The sequence below is a fragment of the Panthera leo genome, chromosome A1, assembly GCF_018350215.1.
Source record: "Panthera leo isolate Ple1 chromosome A1, P.leo_Ple1_pat1.1, whole genome shotgun sequence".
Lineage (NCBI taxonomy): Eukaryota > Metazoa > Chordata > Mammalia > Carnivora > Felidae > Panthera > Panthera leo.
Window position 1 is genome coordinate 139,510,233 of NC_056679.1, and position 22,745 is coordinate 139,532,977.

The 22,745-nt window shown below is 39.1% G+C and overlaps 1 protein-coding gene across 1 annotated transcript; it reads left to right on the forward strand.

The window, feature by feature from the left end:
* The first annotated feature begins 251 nt into the window (after positions 1 to 251).
* Positions 252 to 21,925, forward strand: HMGCR (3-hydroxy-3-methylglutaryl-CoA reductase). Its single transcript, XM_042941185.1, has 20 exons — positions 252 to 354; positions 5,523 to 5,710; positions 6,183 to 6,294; positions 6,571 to 6,658; positions 7,817 to 7,901; positions 8,780 to 8,885; positions 11,491 to 11,597; positions 11,704 to 11,820; positions 12,247 to 12,407; positions 12,529 to 12,776; positions 12,891 to 13,069; positions 14,080 to 14,274; positions 14,863 to 15,021; positions 15,148 to 15,305; positions 16,390 to 16,495; positions 18,517 to 18,687; positions 18,998 to 19,138; positions 19,220 to 19,378; positions 19,817 to 19,971; positions 20,112 to 21,925. Exons 2-20 carry the CDS (start codon positions 5,546 to 5,548, stop codon positions 20,164 to 20,166), a joined length of 2,667 nt encoding a protein of 888 aa, XP_042797119.1. The 5' UTR covers positions 252 to 354; positions 5,523 to 5,545; the 3' UTR covers positions 20,167 to 21,925.
* The last annotated feature ends 820 nt before the right edge of the window (positions 21,926 to 22,745 follow it).

Sequence of the window (22,745 nt, forward strand, 5' to 3'; positions counted from 1 at the left end):
CACCTACCATGCTTGTGCCCCCAGGGCTCTTGGGCCAATAGGCAGGCCCTAGTTCTGGGACTCGACTAGCTATTGGTTGGCCGAGCCATGGTGAGAGATGGTGCGGTGCCTGTTGTCCGCAGCAGTGAGAGCTGTGGGAGGTTGTTAAGGCGACCGTTCGTGACGTAGCGCCGTGAGGCCCAGCAGCCCCCAGATGATTGGCTAGACGATCGGACGATCCTCTCTCATTGGTCGCAGGCTCAGCCGGCCCCGAGTGTGCGTAAGCCGAAGGTTCCTTCCGCTTCGCGTCTCCTTTGACTGGAGACAGACGGAGCGCCGGCGCCCCGGTTCGGTGGCCTCTAGTGAGATCGGGAGGTGAGGCGGGCTGTGGCCCCGAAGTGGGGCGGGGGCGGCGGGGAAGCGGGATTAGGGCTGTGTTGATGGCCGTTCTCGGGCTCCGCCTGGCCCTGGAAAGGGGCAACCAGCAGCCCCTGCGGACCTGGCGGGAGCTGCAGTGGTGCCTTTGCGGGTGTGGGGGGCCTGGTCCCTGGGAGGTGTAAGGAGACGCACTTGAGGCGCGGCTGAGCGGCGGCCGCACCGATGCCAGGGGGGCCTGGGGCCCGGCTGGGCCTGAGGGTTGGGCGGCGGGCTGGCTTCTTCGTGGCTGCCGTCACCATCGGTGGTCTGGCGGGGCGTAGCCGCGTTTGCCAGCCTAGTCCGAAGTAGTCGGTGTGGGCTACGCAGTCACTATCACCCGGGCGGAAAGGGTGCCAGGTCGGGTGACCCCGGAAGCCCCTCGATCCAAGAAATGCTGGGAGTGTGTGTGATGTGTCCCGCCGGCAGGCTCGCGGAGAGGCCTCGAGAAGGACTATCTGGTGCAGGCGTTCACGCCCAGGCGCTGCTGTTCGTCAGCACCTTTCTTTAAAGTGCTGGGAAAGATTTCCGTAAATGCTGCTGACTAACACAGAGCCATGGAAGAACCGTGCATCTGTAGAGATGTGTCTGGTCATTTACAGGAGCCACTAGTTGAGAGAATACGGAGCCCAATGTAGGGACTTGCCCAAGGACTTAAAGGATTCCTCCTCCTTCTTTTTAAAGTTTATTTTGAAGGAGAGAGAGTGCGAGTGGGGTAGGGGCAGAGGGAGAGAGAGAGCGGGGAGAGAGAATCCCAGTCTCTGTCTGCCCTGTCAGCGCAGAGCACGATGTGGGTCTGGAATTAACGAACCGTGAGATCATGACCTGAGTGGAAACCAAGAGTTGGAAGCTTAACCGACTCAGCCACCCAGGCGCCTCAAGGATTCTTCTTTTTCTATTCACCTTTCTCCCCTCTTCTCCCTCCTCATTTTTCTTTTTCGTAAGGGGCTTGAGTCTCCTTGGTGCTCATATAATTGAGTCCAAACCTTGTAGATTTTCTGGAATTATTTGGTTTGGATTAGGAATATAGGTTTCAATATAGAATAGGCAATTTCTGCGGTGAGAGACGGCTGATGTACTCCATCTTAAATGGTCATTTGAAATATTTCATGGCTTGGTTGAGGACATGCCACCTTAGACTTCGTCGTGAAAAGTTATAGGAAACATTTTTTTCTGGGCCGTACTAAATAATCATGCATAATTTCAGCATCTCAATATGGAGGATGTATTTTTTGCGTGTGAGTATATTTTACTCTTCATGCAATGAAAGTCGTTTTCTGATTTAGAGGTAATCTAGCAAAAGCCTGTAGTGTACTTTGGGATCGACTGGTTTTTGAGGTCCCGCTTTGTTGTGTTTTTCTAGAATTTGTGATGAACTTGGCAGTAAGTACAAATGGAATTTAGTAACATGAAGGTTAAGAAACTGTGCAAAGATTAATCATTAATATATGAAAACTTGGGTGTGGCATGAGCATTTCATGATGAAGTGTGTATGTGTGTGCACACCCTCCTTTTGTTCTTGTATGATCTCCTTTTTAAACCATGGATGGATAACTACATGTGTATCAGTATCTATTTAGGTTTGACCCATATAAAATTGCAGATATTTGAAATTTGACTTTTTTTTAAACCTACACGAGTAGCAGTTTCAGATGGCTCCACATAATACTTGTGTTTGTTAAACAACTTTGGAGCTCTAGCTTAGTAAGTGAATAGAGATGTGACTCATAAAAGCATGTAAGAGAGTTGAATGTAGAATCCTGGTTTCCTGATTTCCAGTACTAAATATATATATATATATATATATATATATATATATATATATATATATACACACACACACACACACACACACACATATATGTATATGTACGTATATACTTATTTATTTACTAGAATACTAGTTTGAGCCGCAGAATGCTAAATCCTTTTGGAACTAAAAATGACTCAGTATAAGACATGGTTCTTGCCTTCAAAGAGTCGGAATGTACACAGCAGTTACTTTAAGAGCCGTGTAAGATGGTGTATAATCAGATGCTGGGATGTGTGGCACAGGAGGAGTGCAGGGTGGGAGGAAAGAATTAGAGTCAGAGGCCAAAGCATCCTTTTCTGCAGTTGGCCGTGGTAGGTGGTTTCTGTGGTGCATTGGATTGGAGTTTGATGATTCCATTGAATTTAAATGATCTCTTCTTTTGAGGAATCTGTGAAATTTTTGGGGAATACTTCATTGTGCATAGGCAAGGTATACATTGCCTATTTAACTGTTGTTTTTTTTTTTTAAGTAAAACTTACTTTTGTTGCTGCATGGCCTATATAGTGTCCATTGAATTCTCATGGGCTGTCCTGTAGCCTACTTATGACACTTGCAACTGCTGATGAAGGTGGCATTTAACTACTTTGCATAATCACCAGGAAATGGGGAGGATGCCCGTGAGAAATGAGATGGTATATAATTATATGGTTACTTTTGACACACCTTGTACATTTGATTACTGAGTTTGTATTTCCAAATAGGTGAGATTCTCTGTGTTTGGGGCTGGTTCACAGGATCATGTGTAATTTTTTCCCTGAATGTTGCAAAGATGACTTTACCTAGGAAAGAAATGTCCCAGTATTGAAAATGCTACCATGAAATCTTTTTAAGGGACAACATGATGTACCTAATATATAATTGTGGGTTAATGATGCTAAACCAATTTGTGATCGAATTGGGGTGGCTTTCTGCTAGCAGCTCAGATTTTAATTCAACAGAATTAACTTTTTAATAGTGAAGGATACATTGACTTAATACGGAATAATCTAAGTGGAGAGTGTTTTGGTGGGGAGAGAATGTTGGAAATCATTTTGACGTAGTGTTGAAATGTATTTTTACTTGATTCATTTTCTGGAACATTGATGCTTGTTGATCCTTTAGACCAGCTTGCAGAGTTTTTGTTTTTTGCTACAAGGATGTTATGTGATAGAAAACTGTCCTGAAAATCTAGGCTCTTAGAAGGCTTTTGGTGTAATGAAGTAGGATGCAAATCTATGATTATTACTCTCCAGTGCTTTAGGTCCAAGTGCCTGCTCATTTAATAGAAACTCTTTTTGTTATTGTTCATTTTCAAAAGCAGTGTATGGACTATAGCCTGTCTTCCCTACTCCATTCCGCTTTCGTATGTTCCCAGAATTCTCTGCTTCAGCCCTTAACTGGGGTGGTGGGGTGGGAGGGGGAGGGCTAGCAGGTGGGCAGTTATATCTGTACCTTGTTGACTTATATTCATTTTTAGGTCTATTTCAAGATGTGTCAATAAAATGCATGCTACTGTAGTTTATGAGTTTATTTTCTTTTTTTTCTTTTTTTTTTTTTTTTTTAACGTTTATTTATTTTTGAGACAGAGAGAGACAGAGCATGAACAGGGGAGGGGCAGAGAGAGAGGGAGACACAGAATCTGAAACAGGCTCCAGGCTCTGAGCTGTCAGCACAGAGCCCGACGCGGGGCTCGAACCCACAGACCGCAAGATCATGACCTGAGCCGAAGTCGGCCGCTTAACCGACTGAGCCACCCAGGCGCCCCTATGAGTTTATTTTCAATTAAGCAGGTATTTGTTGAGCAACCGCTGTATGTGGATGCAAGGTGCTGGAGGATAAAATGCGGAACAAGACTCAGGGAGGAAGTTTGAAAAAGCATGAATAAACGCAGGCAGATGCATGCCGCATTTGTAGATCTTAGTGACTGCCAACCTGTTAAAATTGAGACCCCCCCCCAGGAAGACATGTTATGTTGGAAGCCACTACACACACTCCTATATGTATAGTTCCATGAACCCTAAACTTTTAAGAGATAATACCTAACCCATGCTACATGTTTACCTACAGCTGTTTTTTCTATTTTATTAAAAAATGTTTGTTCTGACTCGCAAAACTGATTTCATGATTTAATTGATCCAATGAAAGATGGTTGCCTGCAGTCAGAAAGCCAGCTGCCCAGCTGGTGGCTGGAGCAGCTGAAATGGAGAGAATATAGAGTGACACAGTGGGAGATGACATTCAGTAATTACTTTGGTTCCTGAAAACTACTCTTATTTTCTGTCCCTTAGTCCTTAAGGTAGCGTATTTAACTTTCTTCTTCTTCATTTGTTGCCATTTAACTTACTGTCTTTAATAAATGAGTCATTTTCTTAGCTGTTACTGTAAACATGAGATTCCTTTGAATTCTTGCTAGTGTGTCAACTAGTAGCCTTACTTTAAAAATCTTAATTTGAAATAGATTTTTATGGGTAATGAAATACGCTTTATTGTAAGCATTAATTTTAGTCTAAGACGTTTTACAAGTTCCCGTATTGGAGACCAGTGACTATCAGATTTTTTAAAAATCACAGTATCAGAATGAACAGAGTTGGCCAGCAAGCATGGGGAAGTTTAGTCATGGTATTCGTTAGATCAGAATTACCTGTATGTTCTATCGGGAATTTTTGAATGTTACAGACATCTACTTTGGCCAGCCATCCTCTTCTTCTGTTACTGTTCTAGCATTTTATTAGCTGTAAAAATGGAAAAAGACTTTTTCTGGTGACAGCAACAGTAGGAAGTTTTATTAAACATCATTTTGCCACTAACAGTATGCCATGTTTTGAATGGAATGGAAGACTGTAATGGTTCTCTGCCTTCGAGGACAGGCAACAAGTAGATTGGTATTTGCCTTTTGTGTAATTGGAATACGGACAATGAAGAGGGTGCTAATGCACATTTTATGTCAGGGAAATTAGAAAACAAATGTGAACAGTTGTTTTTTACTTTTTTTTTCTGTCTCATTGCTCTCCTCCTTAGCTCAGATAATATTGTGGCCCGAGATATTTATTTGGTTTCCTCATAAAAGCTTGAATTCTACAAATTGTAAGAAATAGCTGTTTTTAAGTTGGTTGCTAATAGAAGAATATTTAAGTGTTATGAGTAAAAAAGTAATATCAAAGTCCTCATTTTAATTTTATAATTATTTTCCAGCACTAATAAGGAACACTATCAAATAGTATTACTCATATGTATAAGACAGTGTGCCTACAAAAGCAGAGTTTACAATGCAGAATCTTCTTTTCCTAAAAATACAGTGAAATGTGTACTAAGTGTTCACACTCGATATTCCTTCCAGGATCCAAGGATTCTGTAGCTACAATGTTGTCAAGACTTTTCCGAATGCATGGCCTTTTTGTGGCCTCCCATCCCTGGGAAGTCATAGTGGGGACGGTGACACTGACCATCTGTATGATGTCCATGAACATGTTTACTGGTAACGATAAGATCTGTGGTTGGAATTATGAGTGTCCCAAGTTTGAAGAGGTTTGTGAAATTAATTTGATACTGACTAAATTACACTTTCAGTTTCTAAAGAGCCTTTCCTCTTAAGAGATCATATAATCAAAAAAGTTCCAAGTAAAATTTTTATCTTAGTGTTCATGAACTTATCTCAAATTTCCATTTACTTACAGTGTTTGGAAACACACTGGAAATACCTTTCTTCATGCCTTTTCTGCATAAAATGAGTGTAATTGACTTTACTTGAGAAAATAATAGCTTAAAGTGATTAACGGAGGAAAATGATGGGCTTTAAACAGTGGATTGTTGAAAAACTGTATTTAATTCTTGATATACATATTTAATATTTTTTATTTGACTTGTATTGTGCCTGTATTTATATTATTGTGACAAATATATAAACTAATGATGCATACAAAATAAAAGTTCTTACATATCATTGCTTGTTTTAAAAAGTAAAACTGTTGGGATTTTTTTTTCTTGTGTCTTCCAACAGGATGTTTTAAGCAGTGACATCATAATTCTGACAATAACACGATGCATAGCGATCCTGTATATTTACTTCCAGTTCCAGAATTTACGTCAACTTGGATCAAAATATATTTTGGGTAATCATTTTATACATTTAACTTCTTTGTGCTATCAAATTTTTGTTTTGCTATAGAAATACATATTTTTGTTCAAATCCTGTATATGGAAACCTGTGTATTGCTTAAAGTGCTGCCGCATAAATTCAGTGGTTTCCTTATTGGGAGTAAATATTCTGATAGTTGAGATCTTAATAAACTGGAGAATATAATATTTCTTTCAGAATATTGTATGGGATTATGTTATTTTTATAATAAAGGATGATTTTTTTCTCAGTTTGAGTTTTGTCATTTTAGGTATTGCTGGCCTCTTCACGATTTTCTCAAGTTTCGTATTCAGTACGGTTGTCATTCATTTCTTGGATAAAGAATTGACAGGCTTGAAGTAAGTCTTTAAAGCATGAATATACTTTTTTTCCAAGAAACAATGTTAACAATTTTTCTTCTCCAAGTTATAAAGTATTATGTACATTTTCAAAAATTTATAGAAAATATGGGGAAATTTTTCATGTAGTCATTTAGCTAATGATAACACCTTTTGGTATTTATCCTTTCCTACCTGTTTTTACACTTAAACAAAAATTCTGAGATCACACTGTATATATTGCTTTGTAACTTCTTTATGCCTAACGATAGTTTATCAACATCTTTGCTTGCCCTTAGTGCTAAACTAAATTATTTCTGAGGAGTTTCTCGTATCCCCCTATGTGAATATATTGTAGGTCATTTACTAAACCCTCTATGATTCGATTCTTAGTTTATTTAATTTCCTCTATTAATAACACTATGGTGAATGTCTTTGTGGATAAATTTGTGTTCATATTTATTCTCAGAATTTATTCCTAGGTGTGAGACAGTGGCTGTGTAAATTTTTAGGGCTTTTGAGTGCTGTTACTGCCAACTTTCTCTCCAGAAAGCTTGTTAAGTTTATCCTCCCACAAGTAGTGACCAAGTAAAAGAAATTACATACATTTCACTTCTTTTCCCCATGCGAATTCAAGGAAACATTTTTTACTTAGGATGTTATTTTGGTATAAAATTATCAAAAGGTGTTTCTATAAAAATATATTGACATTTTTAACTTTACAAATAGTTTTTAATTTTGTTTGTTTATTTATTTTGAGAGAGATGGGGGGCGGGGAGACAGAGAGAGAAGGAGGGAGAATCCCAAGCAGACTTTGTGCTGTCAGCACAGAGCCTGATGTGGGGTTTGATCCCACAAACTGAGAGATCATGACCTGAGCAGAAAGCAAGACTTGGATGCTTAACCGAATGAGCCACCCAGGCACCTCAACGTTCTCAACGTTACAAATAGTTTTAACAAATATTTTTGAGCACTGAGTATGTTTAGCTTTGAGGATGTCACAGGGGAGTGAATATAAGGTATACCTTATGGACTACAAAAAGGTACCTATACTAAAGAATCATACAGTGTATGGGACAGGGGTTTTGTCTTAGAAAAATTTTTTTTGTCTTAGAAAGCATTTTTAAGCTACATTTTTTCATCTGATGAATGTACCTGATCATCTTGATTTTTTTGCAGTGAAGCTTTGCCCTTTTTCCTGCTTTTGATTGACCTTTCCAGAGCAAGTGCACTAGCAAAGTTTGCCCTCAGTTCCAACTCACAGGTAAGTATTATTTTTAAGACACAAATGTCAATATTGTTCTTTTTTTCAGTTTGTTTACATTATTAGGAAAGATTAATAGCTTCTTCACAGTTGAAGATTCAGGAATTGCCCACAGTTTTAATTGTCAGGTCTTAAGACTGGTCTTTTTGGGTACCTAATAACTCAGTTATAATTGCATAGCTTCTGGAATTTGGGATCTCCATTTTCCTATTTGAAGATTTCAGAAATTAAGGTAATATGACTTTTGGATAAGTAAGAGTGTTCCCCGGTGAAACCTATCAGAGAATAGGACAGGATGTAATAGAAGAGAGTCTGAGGGTAGATTGATTTCTAAAATTTTGGCATTACCACTTGCATTTTTTTCCATCTAAAGTTTTATCTTGGTGTTCATTAGTCACTGTAAAGAACCTAACATTTTCAGTAATCTTGCATCAGAGTATCTGAGTATAAAGTAGCTTGCCATTCTACCTTGATTATGTATTTGATAACTGTCTCGAATACTTGAACATGTTGACGAGAGTATGATTTAGGTTTCATAGTATTAAGGTCTTAAAAAATTTGCAATTAAGAACTGTCAATTGTAGCCAATATAAAATGTTGTAGTGTTTCATTATGTGGTATTTAGATGGCAGGATTGACGCACCACCTCAAAGGACTCCTCCCAAGAAGTATCTCACCTAGTGGAAAGGGAAAGCAGGGCCCTGGATTTGACTTTTTTTAATCCTTTGCACCTGCAATGCCTGTTAGTGGTATTATATTGTTTATTTTACTCTTTGTATAGCACATTCGCTTTTAACAGAGGCCTTAGGATGCTCTCTGACTTTTTCCAAAGTTACTTTGAATCTTACCCTCATTGATATGTACGGTCTGTGTTTTAGGATGAAGTGCGGGAAAATATCGCTCGTGGAATGGCAATTTTAGGTCCCACGTTCACCCTTGATGCCCTTGTAGAATGTCTTGTGATTGGAGTTGGAACCATGTCAGGTTTGTAAGAGATTTTTAATGTTTTTTAAACTAAGTTTGTAGATGAAGGGAAAAAAGAACGTCTGAGATTACATTGGTTATTCTTTTTTCTTAAAAAGATTTTTTTTGTTGTTTATTTTGAGAGAGAGAGAGAGAGAGAGAAAGTGTGTGCATGCAAGTGGCGGAGGGTTAGAGAGAGGAGAAGGGAGAGAGAATCCCAAGCAGGCTCTGAGTTGTCAGTGCAGAGCTCAACTTGGTGCTCGATCCCATGAACCATGAGATCATGACCTGAGCTGAATCCAAGAGTCGGAACTTAACTGACTGAGCCAGCCAGGTATCCCTGCATTGGTTATTCTTAAGTTCTGACTTTTAAAAGTGTGACATTATTCTTAAAAGGTTTTAACTGAATGAATATGTGGATTTATCTGACCTTAATGTCTGACTGCTTTTGTGAAAACTTAGTAGCAGGTTAGTGATACTTAGTTTTCACGATTGCTACCTTCTGTTTCTGTACTCCACCCTTTTGCTGATTTTGTGGTGTTTATTTTTTTGCTTAGTTTTTAACCAAGATTGTATTCTATGCTTCATCTTAGCCAAAAGGCCGAGAAGCAATAACCAAGATTGTATTCTAAGGCTCATCTGGGGCACCTTCCAGTGCACCTGCCCAGACTAAGTTAGTGATTTGGTTCCTTGTGGGTTTTGTTTTTGTTGGTTTTTTGTTTTTTTGTTTTTTTGGTTCTTTGTGTTTTTATTGTCCTGTAGGAGACAGTGCAAGCGTCAGAAGTGGGCCAGATGTAAGTTAGGTCCACCTAATAGGCTGGTTGGCAAGATTTAATCAGATGGTATGCAGTACATCTTAGCGAGTACCTAGCATTGATCTCAACACGTTTCTTAATCCTTAATTAGATAGTAGAGAATTAGATGTTAAATATCAAACACAGGATGGAAGTTGTGGCCTGGCCTGGCCTGGAAATTTGCCAGAGTGAATATATCATGCTGTTGTTGTGAAGATTTCCTAATCATTAAAACTAGACTTTATGGCTTCCTCAGGGAGCTACCCTTAGTAATGACAGTTGAAGCCTATTTCTTGGTGCCTGAGTGCCCTGGATAAGGGGCTTCATTCTTCACAGGTAAATTATCTAGCTTTTATGAAAGCAGTTGGTTGTCGTTACTTTTTTAGTCCAGGGCTTGTCACTTGGTAGTATGTTAAATACATGTTTCTTCTTTCTGAGAGTAAATTTATTATTTATTGTTTTTTAATCTGTCATTCAACATTTAGCAAGGAAGTATTTTTAAAAAATATTTTTTATTTATTTGTTTAAAAAAATGTTTTTAATGTTTATTTTTATTTTTGAGAGAGACAGAGTGCGAGTGGGGGAGAGGCAGAGAGAGAGAGGGAGACACAGAACCCGAAGCGGGCTTCAGGTTCTGAGCTGTCAGCACAGAGCCTGATGCGGGGCCTGAACCCACAAGCCACGAGATCAACATCCGACTCTGGCTCAGGTCATGATCTTGCACCTTGTGGGTTTAGGCCCTGCGTTGGGCTCTGTGCTGACAGCTCAGAGCCGGGAGCCTTCTTTGGATTCTGTGTCTCCATCTCTCTGCTCCTCCTCTGCTCACACTCTGTCTCCTCTAAAATAAATAAACAATAAAAACATTTTTTTAAATAAAACAAAAGTACTTAAAAATACAATATGTGTTTTTGGTCTATTATTTAGTCATATGATCTGTTTAGAATTCAAAAATAAAATAGACTGTTGAGTTTTTTGTTATTCTAGTTAGCAGTTTTATAGGAAGAGGGAATGATTTTTTTATTTACATTTCAAAACATTTTTATATTTCATATGAGTGACATCAGAAATATGTTTTATATTCAAGTTTATTTGTAAAGTTGAGGGAATAGGATTTGGTAATCAAAGGTATTTTTCGGCTCTATAATTCTGCTAACCTTCTGTTTGGGACATATACCACGTGATACCTTAAACATTTTGTAATGGAACATTTGTTAATTTTGGATCTTGAGTTGCCTTTTTGCATTATTTAATTTTTCAAACAGATCCGTGAAATTCATCAAAATTATAAGAACAGCAATTGCCATGATAGAGGTTGTACTGAAATTAGAGTTCATTTAGTGCACATAAAGTATTTATTATGATACTGAATCGGGAATGGCATAACTGGCAGTATGTTTTACTTTAATCAAAAGTAAATCAAAAGTAAATCCACAGGTGAATTGCTTTTCTGGCAAAGAGTGGAATTGGATCCAGACTGTGGGAGGTTGACTCATCAGAGTAGCCTGGCCTTGTTAATCCCTATTTCAAAACTGATTGCTACCCTTTGATAAAAGGGGATTATCATATGTAAATTAAATACAATGACTGTGCCTGGCATTGTGATGTTGGAGACCTGGGAGGAGACAAGTTCTTTTCCCAAGAGGGAGTTATTCCTGTTCTAATGCTTGGTATCACCTTGGAGTTCCTCATTTCTTTTTCCAGTAGATAGGAAAGAGTTTAATATACTAATGTTTTCTTGTATTTGTCTACCTAGAGGAAAGGTCCCTGTGATGTATGTAGCATCAAAAATATAGGTACTTTACTAATTATACATTTAATTTTTCTCTAACCAGGGGTGCGTCAACTTGAGATTATGTGCTGCTTTGGCTGCATGTCAGTTCTTGCCAACTACTTTGTGTTCATGACTTTCTTCCCAGCTTGCGTTTCCTTGGTTTTAGAGGTAAGAGCTGTTCTTACGGCATTAGTAGAAGAGTAATGTTTCTCATCAAATCTGTTCACTTAAATAGAATCAGTACCTTCTAATGTAACACTGGTTTACTTTGTAGCTTTCTCGGGAAAGCCGTGAGGGTCGTCCGATTTGGCAGCTGAGCCATTTTGCTCGAGTTTTAGAAGAAGAAGAAAATAAGCCAAATCCTGTTACTCAGAGAGTTAAGATGATTATGGTAATTTCATAGTTTTCTTTTCCCTTCTGTATTTTCAGTTCCACTGTTCCATATGTTCTGTTCATATGTTCTGCTTTTTGATTTTTTTTCTCCTTCCTGTTACCTTTCTACATTTTTTGTCTCTTTCATTGATGTTCCTCTTTCTTTTTTTTCCTTGTCTCTCATTTCTTTGAGGCTCCTGGTGTTTCTCCCCTAAACAGATGTTTCAAATTCCTTTGCTTTACTTCTCTTTGCAAACCTGTTTTTTTGCAACGTTTTCAGTAGTTTAGTAGGCCACTACTTTAGTCCCAGAGCAAGTGCAGGGCTTTCTTTTCATGCTGGGGGGAGACCATGAAAGATGGTGTCTGGCTATCCAGTTGCTAAGGATGAGAAGTTTAAGTGGCATTGATATGCAGAGGATATATAATTTATAACATTTTATTTCAGTCTCTAGGCTTGGTTCTTGTTCATGCGCACAGTCGCTGGATAGCTGATCCTTCGCCTCAAAACAGTACGGCAGAAAATTCTAAGGTTTCTTTAGGATTGGATGAAAGTGTGTCCAAGAGAATTGAACCAAGTGTTTCCCTCTGGCAGTTTTATCTCTCTAAGTAAGTTACCTGAGACCTGCTTTGTTGTGTATTAATCATAGTAGTCTATGTTACTAAAAGTTTAGGTTGTACCATTTTAATTTCTGAGTAATAACTTTTTAATTTCCTTTCTTTTATTTAGAATGATCAGCATGGATATTGAACAAGTTATTACCCTTAGTTTAGCTCTCCTTCTGGCTGTCAAGTACATCTTCTTTGAACAAGCTGAGACAGAATCTACACTCTCATTAAAAAACCCTATCACGTCTCCTGTAGTGACCCCCAAAAAAGTCCCAGATGATTGTTGTAGACGTGAACCTATACTGGTCAGAAATAGCCAGAAATTCCATGCAGTGGAGGAAGAGACCAGGATAAACAGAGAAAGAAAAGGTGATTTCTTGTTCTCTTTATTTTCCATTTTTCCAATACTGATTTGTTCAGAAGCTGAGTTCGTTTTAAAACGTATGTTCACTGTTGTGAGATTTCATTTGGTTTCTTGAACAGTTGAGGTCATAAAACCCTTAGTGGCAGAAACTGACACCTCCAGCAGAGCTACATTTGTGGTTGGTAACTCTTCCTTACTTGATACTTCACTGGAACTAGAGGCACAGGAACCTGACATTGAACTTCCCATCGAGCCTCGGCCTAATGAAGAATGTCTACAGATACTTGGGAATGCAGAGGTGAGGAAAATAAAGTTAATTCAAGCTTTGTATCTTTTTGCTTTTTTTAAGAAAGGAAGGAAGGAAGTTCTCGCTACTGAGTACTTAAGTTCTGGGCACTGTGTTATGTGGTTTGCCAGGTAGTGGTCTTTTTTATTCCCCACAACTTTGTGAGATAGTTGGAATTACCTCCATTTTTCAGATGAGAAAGAGAAAGCTGAGGCTCCAGGAGGCGTATTTCCCAAAGTAATACATTATTTAGGAAATGGAAAAGCAGAGATCAAGAGTCCAAGATTTACTGACTCAAGAGACAGTGCTCTTTACCCTTTACTACCGTTTGCCAGAGAGATGAGCCACTACTTTATTCTCATGTGTGTTGGGGCCTAGAAAAGGTTTCATTCAAAAACAAGCTTCAAAGACAGAAGAAAAGTTTTTTGTTTTGTTTTCTTTTTGGTTTGCTTTTTAATAAGCTTCATGCTCACCAGACGCTTGTTTTCCTTTCTGACATCTGAGGGGGTATTCTGCCTACACGGCCGTAGGAGTTAATTCATGCTTTAGTGTGACTTTGTGTTCCATCCGTATCTGCTTAATCATTCCTAATTTATGTGCACATGAGTGAGAGTAGCATCATGTTTGTTTTTCTTTCACTTTCCCTCATTCCTATTAACATGTGTGCCAATTTTTGAACTGTTTTGCTGTATACAGAGTTACCAAAACTTAGAGGGTGGCCATCAGAATCTTAATTGTGGTTTTGTTTTTTTTTTTTTTTTCTATGAACTTCCCTTGCAAAATTTGGTGTTTTGGTTTTACATTTGTTTAGGGTCACATTTTTATAGAGAATTTGCTTTCATTTTGATATTCTTATTTCCATTCAAATCATCTTTAGAACTCCAAAGTTCTTTGGGTTCTCCTCTACTGAGCATTGTTTGTATTAAATGGTGTATTTGTTATGAAGAATACGAAGTGCACTTCAAATTTTTTGTCGTCCCCCTCCCACAACTCCTTTCCATTTTTTTTTTTCATTTCTTTAGAAAGGTGCAAAATTCCTTAGTGATGCTGAGATCATCCAATTAGTTAATGCTAAGCATATCCCAGCTTACAAGTTGGAAACTCTGATGGAAACCCATGAACGAGGTGTATCTATTCGCCGACAGTTACTGTCCAGAAAACTTCCAGAGCCTTCTTCTCTCCAGTATCTACCTTACAGGAACTATAATTACTCCTCGGTATGTTTTCTTGATTTGAGAAAGTTTGCTTTTGTAGCTTTTTAGTCTTGTAGCTTTAGTCTTCAGCTTTTTAGTCTTTTCTTTTTTTGTTTTTTAATTTTTTTTTAATGTTTATTTCTGAGAGAGGGAGAGAGAGCACAAACAGGGGAGGGGCAGAGAGAGAGGGAGACAGAATTGGAAACGGGCTCCAGGCTCTGGGCTGTCAGCACAGAGCCTGACGCAAGGCTCGAACTCACAAACCGTGAGATCATGACCTGAGCCGAAGTCGGACGCTTAACCAACTGAGCCACCCAGGCGCCCCTAGTCTTTTTCTTGACTAGTCTTTTGTATGTACATAATTTTATAAAACATTTGTTTAATCACTTCACTGTAATTTTGTATTCTGCTTATGATTATAGGTCCTAGAAATTCAAAATATTTTTCCTGTTGTTTATAGTCATTGTCAATGACTTTTGTACTTTTAAATACTTACAAGGAGTAGATAAAAATGTTGAAAAATAAAGGGTTATGTTTGAAAACAGTTATGGATGAGAAGGGCTGTGTATTTGTGATAGCAATTTTCACTCAGTACCTGACTTTCCCTTTTAGGTGATGGGAACTTGTTGTGAGAATGTTATTGGATATATGCCCATCCCTGTTGGGGTGGCAGGACCTCTGTGCTTGGATGGAAAAGAATACCAGGTGCCGATGGCGACAACAGAAGGTTGTCTTGTGGCCAGCACTAACAGAGGCTGCAGAGCAATAGGTGTAAGTAGGCATTTCTGTATTTGCCTGTTTTAAGATATGCACTAGGCCAGGCAATGAGAAGAGAACTGGGGCCAAGCAGAAGTGTTTTCAGGATTAACATGTGCTTCCGTAACGTCCTCTGCATAGCTTGGTGGAGGTGCCAGCAGCCGAATCCTTGCAGATGGGATGACCCGTGGCCCAGTGGTGCGTCTCCCCCGTGCTTGTGACTCCGCAGAGGTGAAGGCCTGGCTGGAGACACCTGAAGGGTTCACAGTGATAAAGGAGGCTTTTGACAGTACTAGCAGGTATGTGTGGGGTTTGTATACGCATTTATGTTTATTTCAGAGCCGGTGTCATCTTCTGTGATCGCTAAACATAACTGTTGACATACTGCCTGCTTCAAGTGACGTACCAAAATCTGAACTTTAAGTCCATTTATTCAAAATGAGTAATATTTATCCTTGGGGCAGAATGTTGGTCCAAATGAATACCTCCAGAAGAGTAAATAGGGAAAAATAGTATGAGCTAGTAAGTTTGTGTGTTGGTTTTATAAGACTCAGGGTGTTTTTGTTTTTTGGGTTTTTGGTTTATTAGTTTTTTGTTTTGTTTTTTGATGTGTATTCATTTTTGAGAGAGAGACAGAGGGTGAGTCATTTTTGACAGAGAGAGAGAGAGAGACAGAGGATGAGCAGGGGAGGGGCAGAAAGAGAGGGAGACACAGAATCCAAAGCAGGCTCCAGACTCTGACCTGTAAGCACAGGGCCTGATGCGGGGCTCAAATTCACTAGCCATGAGATCATGACCTGAGCTGAAGTTGGACGCTTAACGGATTGAGCCACCCAGGTACCCCTATTTTGGTTTTTTTGTTTGTTTCAGTTTTTATTTAAATGTTAGTAAGTTAACATACAGTTGTAATACTGGTTTCAGAAGTAGAATTCATCACTTATAATACCCAAGGCTCATCAGAAGTGCACTCCTTAATGCCCACCCCCCCACCCACTTCTCTCCATCAGCCCTCAGTTTGTTCTTCATGAAGAATCTCTAGGGATTCCTGGGTGGCTCAGTCAGTTAAGTGTCAACTCTGGATTTTGGCTCAGGTCATGATCTCATGGCTTGTGAGATTGAGCCCGAGTCAGGCTCTGTGCCAAATAGCTGGAGTCTGCTTGGGACTCTCTCTCCCTCTCTCTCTGCCTCTCCCCGACTCGTGTGCACATGCACTGTCTCTCTCTTTCTCAAAACAAATAATAAACATTAGAAAAGAAAAAGAATGAAACAGTTGAATTAGTAATCTCCATGAGTATGCTCTTATGTGTAAAATCAGCTAAAGTAGATTTTTAAGATAACTTGTATCTTCTTAACAAAATAAAAAACATTCACTTTTGTTTATAGATTTGCACGTTTACAGAAACTTCATATGAGTATGGCTGGTCGCAACCTTTATATCCGTTTCCAGTCCAGGTCAGGTGATGCCATGGGGATGAACATGATTTCAAAGGTGAGCCTAATAGACTATAATAGAGTTTGTAAGACTGAATGCCCCAGGGGAGGGGAACTGGGTATCAGGGAGGTAAGAGTGGGGAGTAGACTCACTGTATATGTCCTCCTGTATTTTTGAATTTGGTGCCGTGTACACATACTACTTATTCAAAGGGTTCATTGATGGGAAGATTTTTATTGAAAGCTAAATCTTGATTCATGTAACTTATCGGGCACGTATTGGCTCTGATATATTTTTGTATTTGATATGTTTAATTTAGATGGAGTATTATGCATGTTCTGGGCCTACTCAGAAGGGGTGGGAGGATTCTTGGGGTTACTGCTCCTTGGCTTTGTCCTATAAACTTTGAAAGCATACCTCTTTTAGAGACCTCAAGACTTGTATTTAAGAGGCCAAGTTCTTGTATGTAGTCCATTTATCTCCTTATAAGAATATTGTGTATGGTTTACATTTTATTCTACTGATGTTTTCTTATTTACAGATACTATTTTTTATTTACAAATATTCACAAATGTAAAATGTTAAAGTCAATTAGGTTAGCAAGATTTATTTTGTAGTTTAACCAGAGAGAGAAGAGGGGGGAATAATGACTAAAAACTTAAGTTTTGAAAGTTGCCGATAAATAGTATAGTGGTTCCTCAAAAAATTAAAAATAGAATTATGATCCAGCAATTCCACTTCTGGGTATTTACCCAAAAGAGTTGAAAACTAGGTTTCAGAGACTTATTTGTGCCCCTCTGTTCATAGCAGCAGCATTCACAGTAGCGGAGAGGTAGAAACAACCCAAGTGTTCATGGACAGATGAATGGATGAATAAAATGTTGTGTGTACATATAATGAGATATTATTAAACCCTAACAAAATAGGAAATTTTGACATGCTAAATGAACCTTGAGGTTCACTTGCTAAGTTAAATAATCCGGCTAACAAAAAAGACAAATACTATGCGAATTCACACTTGCGAAGTACCTAGATTAAATTCATAGAGACAGAAAGGGGAAGGGTAGTTGCCAGGGGCTGAGGAGAAAGGGAAATGGGGAGTTATTTAATGGGTTTGGAGTTTCAATTTTGCAAGACAAAAGATTTCTGGAGATTGGCTGTACCGACAGTGTGAATGGACTTAACCCTGATGAACTGTACACTTGAAAATAGTTAAGATGGTAACTTCTATGTTATATGTATTTTACCACAGTTGAAACAGTTTTTTTAATTACCAGTTAGTATGTTGGGCTACTGAGATACGCGTTAACTGAATTAATTTCACTTAAATTGGAAGTCTTGTTTACAGTTTTGTAAGGTAAATCCCAATGACTTTCCCTTAACGACAGGATTTACTTTTATGTCTGACTTCTCTTTGCAGACTTGCTAACTTGGGTTTTTAGGTAACAGTTTAATAACTAGAAGAGAGAATTTATTACTTGTTGATCATGGGTTGAGTTACTCACTACCAGTGACATGATGATGAGTATTATATTCTCACTGAATATTTTTTAATTCATTTTTTAATTTTACTATTCTCATTATTTCTCATCTACATCCTGTTTACCCGTGACTATGAAGAACTTTGTTTTCATTCTTAGAAGGAAACATAGGAGTCTTATTTCTTTTCTTTTAATGTTTATTTATTTTTGAGAGAGAGAGACACACATAGTGTAAGCAGGGGAAGAGCCGAGAGAGAGGGAGACACAGAATCTGAAGCAGGCCCCAGGCTCTGAGCTGTCAGTACAGAGCCTGACGCAGGGCTCAAACTTACAAGCGGTAGATCATGACCTGAGCCAAAGTCAGACACTTAATCCACTGAGCCACCCAGGCGCCCCCATAGGAGTCTATTTCTGACTGAGAAGTTAGTCACTGTGATGGTTAACGAAACTATTATTTTATGCTCACTTCCTTTGAAGTATATTATATTTAGAAATATTGTAGTGATTGGTTTATAAGTATTAGTATTACTAGATACAGATAAAGCCTCTGATCTATCAATAACTTTGTACATTTTAATTTTGTTGTGTTGTTGACAGGGCACAGAGAAGGCACTTTCGAAACTTCATGAGTATTTCCCTGAAATGCAGATTCTAGCAGTCAGCGGTAACTATTGTACTGACAAGAAACCTGCTGCTATAAATTGGATAGAGGGAAGAGGGAAGTCTGTGGTTTGTGAAGCTGTCATTCCAGCCAAGGTTGTCAGAGAAGTGAGTGATTGGATGATCATTTTATTTTGTAAATTGGTTTAAAAATTGGGAAAGGAATATTAACATTCTAAGTGAAATTTAACATATGGATGTACGTGTTATGTTAAAGATGACTGTGGGATCACATCTTGCCCACCTGTGTATGGTATTCACAGGAACAAGCTTTACTGATACTCTTCACTGAGGACAAGGCCTCAGTGGGGCCATATCTAAACTCTGTTGGTTTCCGGAGGACAGAAAGATAGAGCTGGGTAACATGCCCTGAGTCTCCTGGGAGAACATGTAAAATGTGCACAACTCTGTTTGCTAGGTATTAAAGACGACTACGGAAGCTATGATTGAGGTCAACATTAATAAGAATCTGGTGGGCTCTGCCATGGCCGGGAGCATTGGAGGTTACAACGCCCATGCGGCGAACATCGTAACCGCCATCTACATTGCCTGTGGACAGGTGAGGGCTCCAGCCTCTCCTTCTCTTGTCTTGGGTTGTTCTAAGTTGAGAGAAGTTTTATACTTCTTTTTATTTTTTCAGGATGCAGCACAGAATGTTGGTAGTTCAAACTGTATTACTTTGATGGAAGCAAGCGGCCCCACGAATGAAGATCTGTATATCAGCTGCACCATGCCGTCTATAGAAATAGGAACTGTGGGCGGTGGGACCAACCTGCTCCCTCAGCAAGCTTGTTTGCAGGTATGACGCCTCAGCCCCAAAGCCTGGTGACCTCAGGCCAGTTCTGACTCGCTGGGATTCTCTGTTTCTGCCTGACACCCCATGTCACTCAGCTGTATTTTAGCTGGTCTTGTCATCCTTCTGCTTCTCACCAGCCTAACCCATTGTGTCGAAGCAAGCATGTTGAGACATGTGCTTAGTAAAATGAGAAGTTAGATTAAGAGAGTAAATGAATGTTCATCTATTCTGATTAAGTGCCCTGCAGACCAGGCTGTGGATGTTATGTTAACTATGGTGCATGTTATTGTGAGTACTGGCTGTCAAATCTTGGAGATTGTATACTTCTGGAATCCGTTCTATTCTGATGCCATTGTAGTTGCCCTTATTTTAGCTGATAGAGGAGGAAGTTGTTGCCATGAGTTTAAGGGCGAGTCCCGCTGTGTCTCTCCCTGGCTGCAGATGCTAGGTGTTCAAGGAGCATGCAAAGACAACCCTGGGGAAAATGCCCGGCAGCTTGCCAGGATCGTGTGCGGTACAGTAATGGCCGGGGAATTGTCACTGATGGCAGCGTTGGCAGCCGGACATCTTGTCAAAAGTCACATGATTCACAACAGGTAAGACTTACAGATTTACTTAACATGTTTTCCTGTACTTAAAAATGCAGTACAAAAAACCTACTACTCACAGACAATAGTCTTAAAATTCTGCATTCGTGATATTTTATATATTCCTGCTTTGTCTTTTTCTGCCATAGGTCAAAGATAAATTTACAAGACCTCCAAGGAACTGGCACTAAAAACGCTGCTTGAATAGTCTGACAGATCTGAACTGAAACACGGGCATTGGGTTCTAAAGGACTAACATAAAATCTGTGAATTAAAAAGCTCAGTGCGGTGTTATGTTGAGGATGAATAGACATGATCTGTGAGGTGACTGCTTGGTGTTTGGCTCTTTCAGGGATCCTTCTTTCCATGCACATTTCTCGGATCTGAAAATAGTATATTGCTTTATGTGCTGTGCTCTCTGGAAGGAAAGATCTTAACATGGATATCATGCTCTGAACATCAGATTGTAACCTACAGCTCACTTCTGAAAGAGAATACAAGATGGAAACAAGTGTTTTCTTTTGATGAGATCCATGGAGTTCGTGGTGATCAGTGTGAGATTGACCCTTCTCTCCATCCTCCCCTCCCTCCTGGTTGAAAATGGAGTTTTAAATTATACTGTAGCTGACAAACTGATTTCATAATTAATTTATTGAGTCTGGGTTATAGAACTTAAATAAGAGCTAAGTTTATTTTTTGTAAACTAATAATTCATTTGGTGCTGGTCTATTTTGATTTCTTTTTGGGTAGCCATTGTGATTCTTCAGAAGGGGACCTACTTTCTTCAAGGGAAGAATTACTCTTATTCCCAAACTACTGAATAATGTGCTAAGCAGTGCTAATAGTTCTCTGTCAAGAAAACAAATCACTGCATTCATCTCTGTAGGCTGTTTGTTCAGAGAGGCCTCTTGTCTAAATATAAATGTCTGTCTAGATTGCTAGAACATTTTTTGTAGCGTAAGGCTTTAAAGAAACAAGAGTTTTGCACTCTTTAAATATACAAGAGCTCTTAATATTGCTTAGACAAAGGGGACTCTCTTTATCAAGAACGTACAAGTCTGACCTCTCAGAGCTCAGAGGTTGGAAAACACAGGCTTGAAAAAAATGCCGTTTCTCTAAGCCAACTTTAATTTCTTAAAAGACTTCAATTTATTTAGCTGAAAAATCTAGGTGGTTTTTTTTTGTAAAGAACTGTATCAAATCTGTATATGTTGTAATAAAACTTCTTATGCTAGGAGTTTATTGAAAGTGTTCAAGAAATAAATAAAAATCAACTTGTATACTGATAAGACACTCTAAGCTTGGGCCAGAAAACAGAGTTGTTTAATGTTGTCCAGGAAACCCTGGCTTGCCTTTCAAGCCCAGTGAAAGGGAAAGTCAGCTTTCAGAGCCAGTGAAGGTGCCACATGAATGGCCCTGGAGGAGCGTACTTTGTTCCTGTGGCCAGGAGGTTGGTGACCAAAACATTCACACAAGGCTCTTTGGATAGACCCATAAAGGCTCTTTGCTTCCTCAGGGGGTCAGCAGAGTTGTTGAATCTTAACGTTTTTTTAATGTACAAGTTTTGTATAAATAATAAAGAACTCCTTATTTTATATTACATCTAATGTTTCAAGTGTTGGTCTTGGAGAGAGAAGATGGATTCTGAAGAACATTCCAGTAATGCCGTGGCAGCATGGAGAGCCTCTGAGTGATTGTGTCTGCATTACTGTTGTGGAAGATTGACCTTTGCTGTTGTATGTAAAGTTTAAATTGCTTCCGTTGTGACTTGCAGCCAGTGACTTCTTATTTATCCGAACTTTTCATGGAAGTGGCAGTGAAAAGTGTGAGTCTTCATTCTGGTGACTGTAACCAATATTGTCTTGCTAAATGAATGTTTTGTATAATTACTAAATTGTATACATTTTGTTATACTTTTTTCCCAGTTCCAGTAAATTATGAAAAGGAGGTTAATATTGATTAATGTAAGCAGTAACCTTTTTTTGTTTGGACTGACCGTTGGCCTGAGGCCTGAAAGCTTGAAAGTCAGGCCAGAGTGGTAACCTAAATACTCCCACTGGGTGTCCCATGACCATTTATTATTCTTCGTCATATGCTCCAATTCCTACAGCATTAATGGCAGGCCAGTGTTGTATGTGCATTACACTACTTTCTTTATACTTAAGAGAGTTTGATTAGTTCGGATTGATCTCCTAGCTGGACCATTTTTGGATATTGGGAATGTGAGGGTTAGTTGAGAGGAATGGGGCATAAAGATTAGGCAGCCAAAACCAAATGGCCATTGTACATTTCAGCTGTATCAGCTGACTGGGGGAGTAGAGTTTAGCAAAGCTGAAGTTGGCCTCTTTCAAGGCTGATTGCTATTTACTTGGAATTGTTGATTGCCCTTCTGCTATAGTTGGAGGTGAAAGGGGAGTACGAATCACTTAAGTACCAAGGCCCAGATGCTAGAAAATCAGTTTGAATTTTTTTTCCTGAAAATGACATGTGATCACTTGTAGGGTCAAAGCCCTCCAGAGTGAAGCAGGCTGGACAGGTGACCGTGGAGAGTTTTCAATGCCCTTATCTACTGGGTGATGGATGAGCAGTGAGCTGCATGTGGCAGGACAGGATTTTTTCCTCATCTTAGGATAGAGAATTAAATTCAAAGGAACATCCTAAGAGGACACAGAACAGCAAAACACATCAAATACAAATCCACTGTGTGCAGAAGGTTGAAATAAGGGTGGCAAAGTCATTATAGAATTGTTTTGAAGACTAATATTTTTCAAAAACTATCTGTT

Bases quoted from the DNA above. Each gene is read 5' to 3' on its own strand.
- HMGCR (XM_042941185.1), top strand. From the start codon at position 5,546: ATGTTGTCAAGACTTTTCCGAATGCATGGCCTTTTTGTGGCCTCCCAT. The intron at 12,777-12,890 runs GTGATTTCTTGT...TTTCTTGAACAG, and splicing joins GATAAACAGAGAAAGAAAAG to TTGAGGTCATAAAACCCTTA. The intron at 19,379-19,816 runs GTATGACGCCTC...CCCTGGCTGCAG, and splicing joins CTCAGCAAGCTTGTTTGCAG to ATGCTAGGTGTTCAAGGAGC.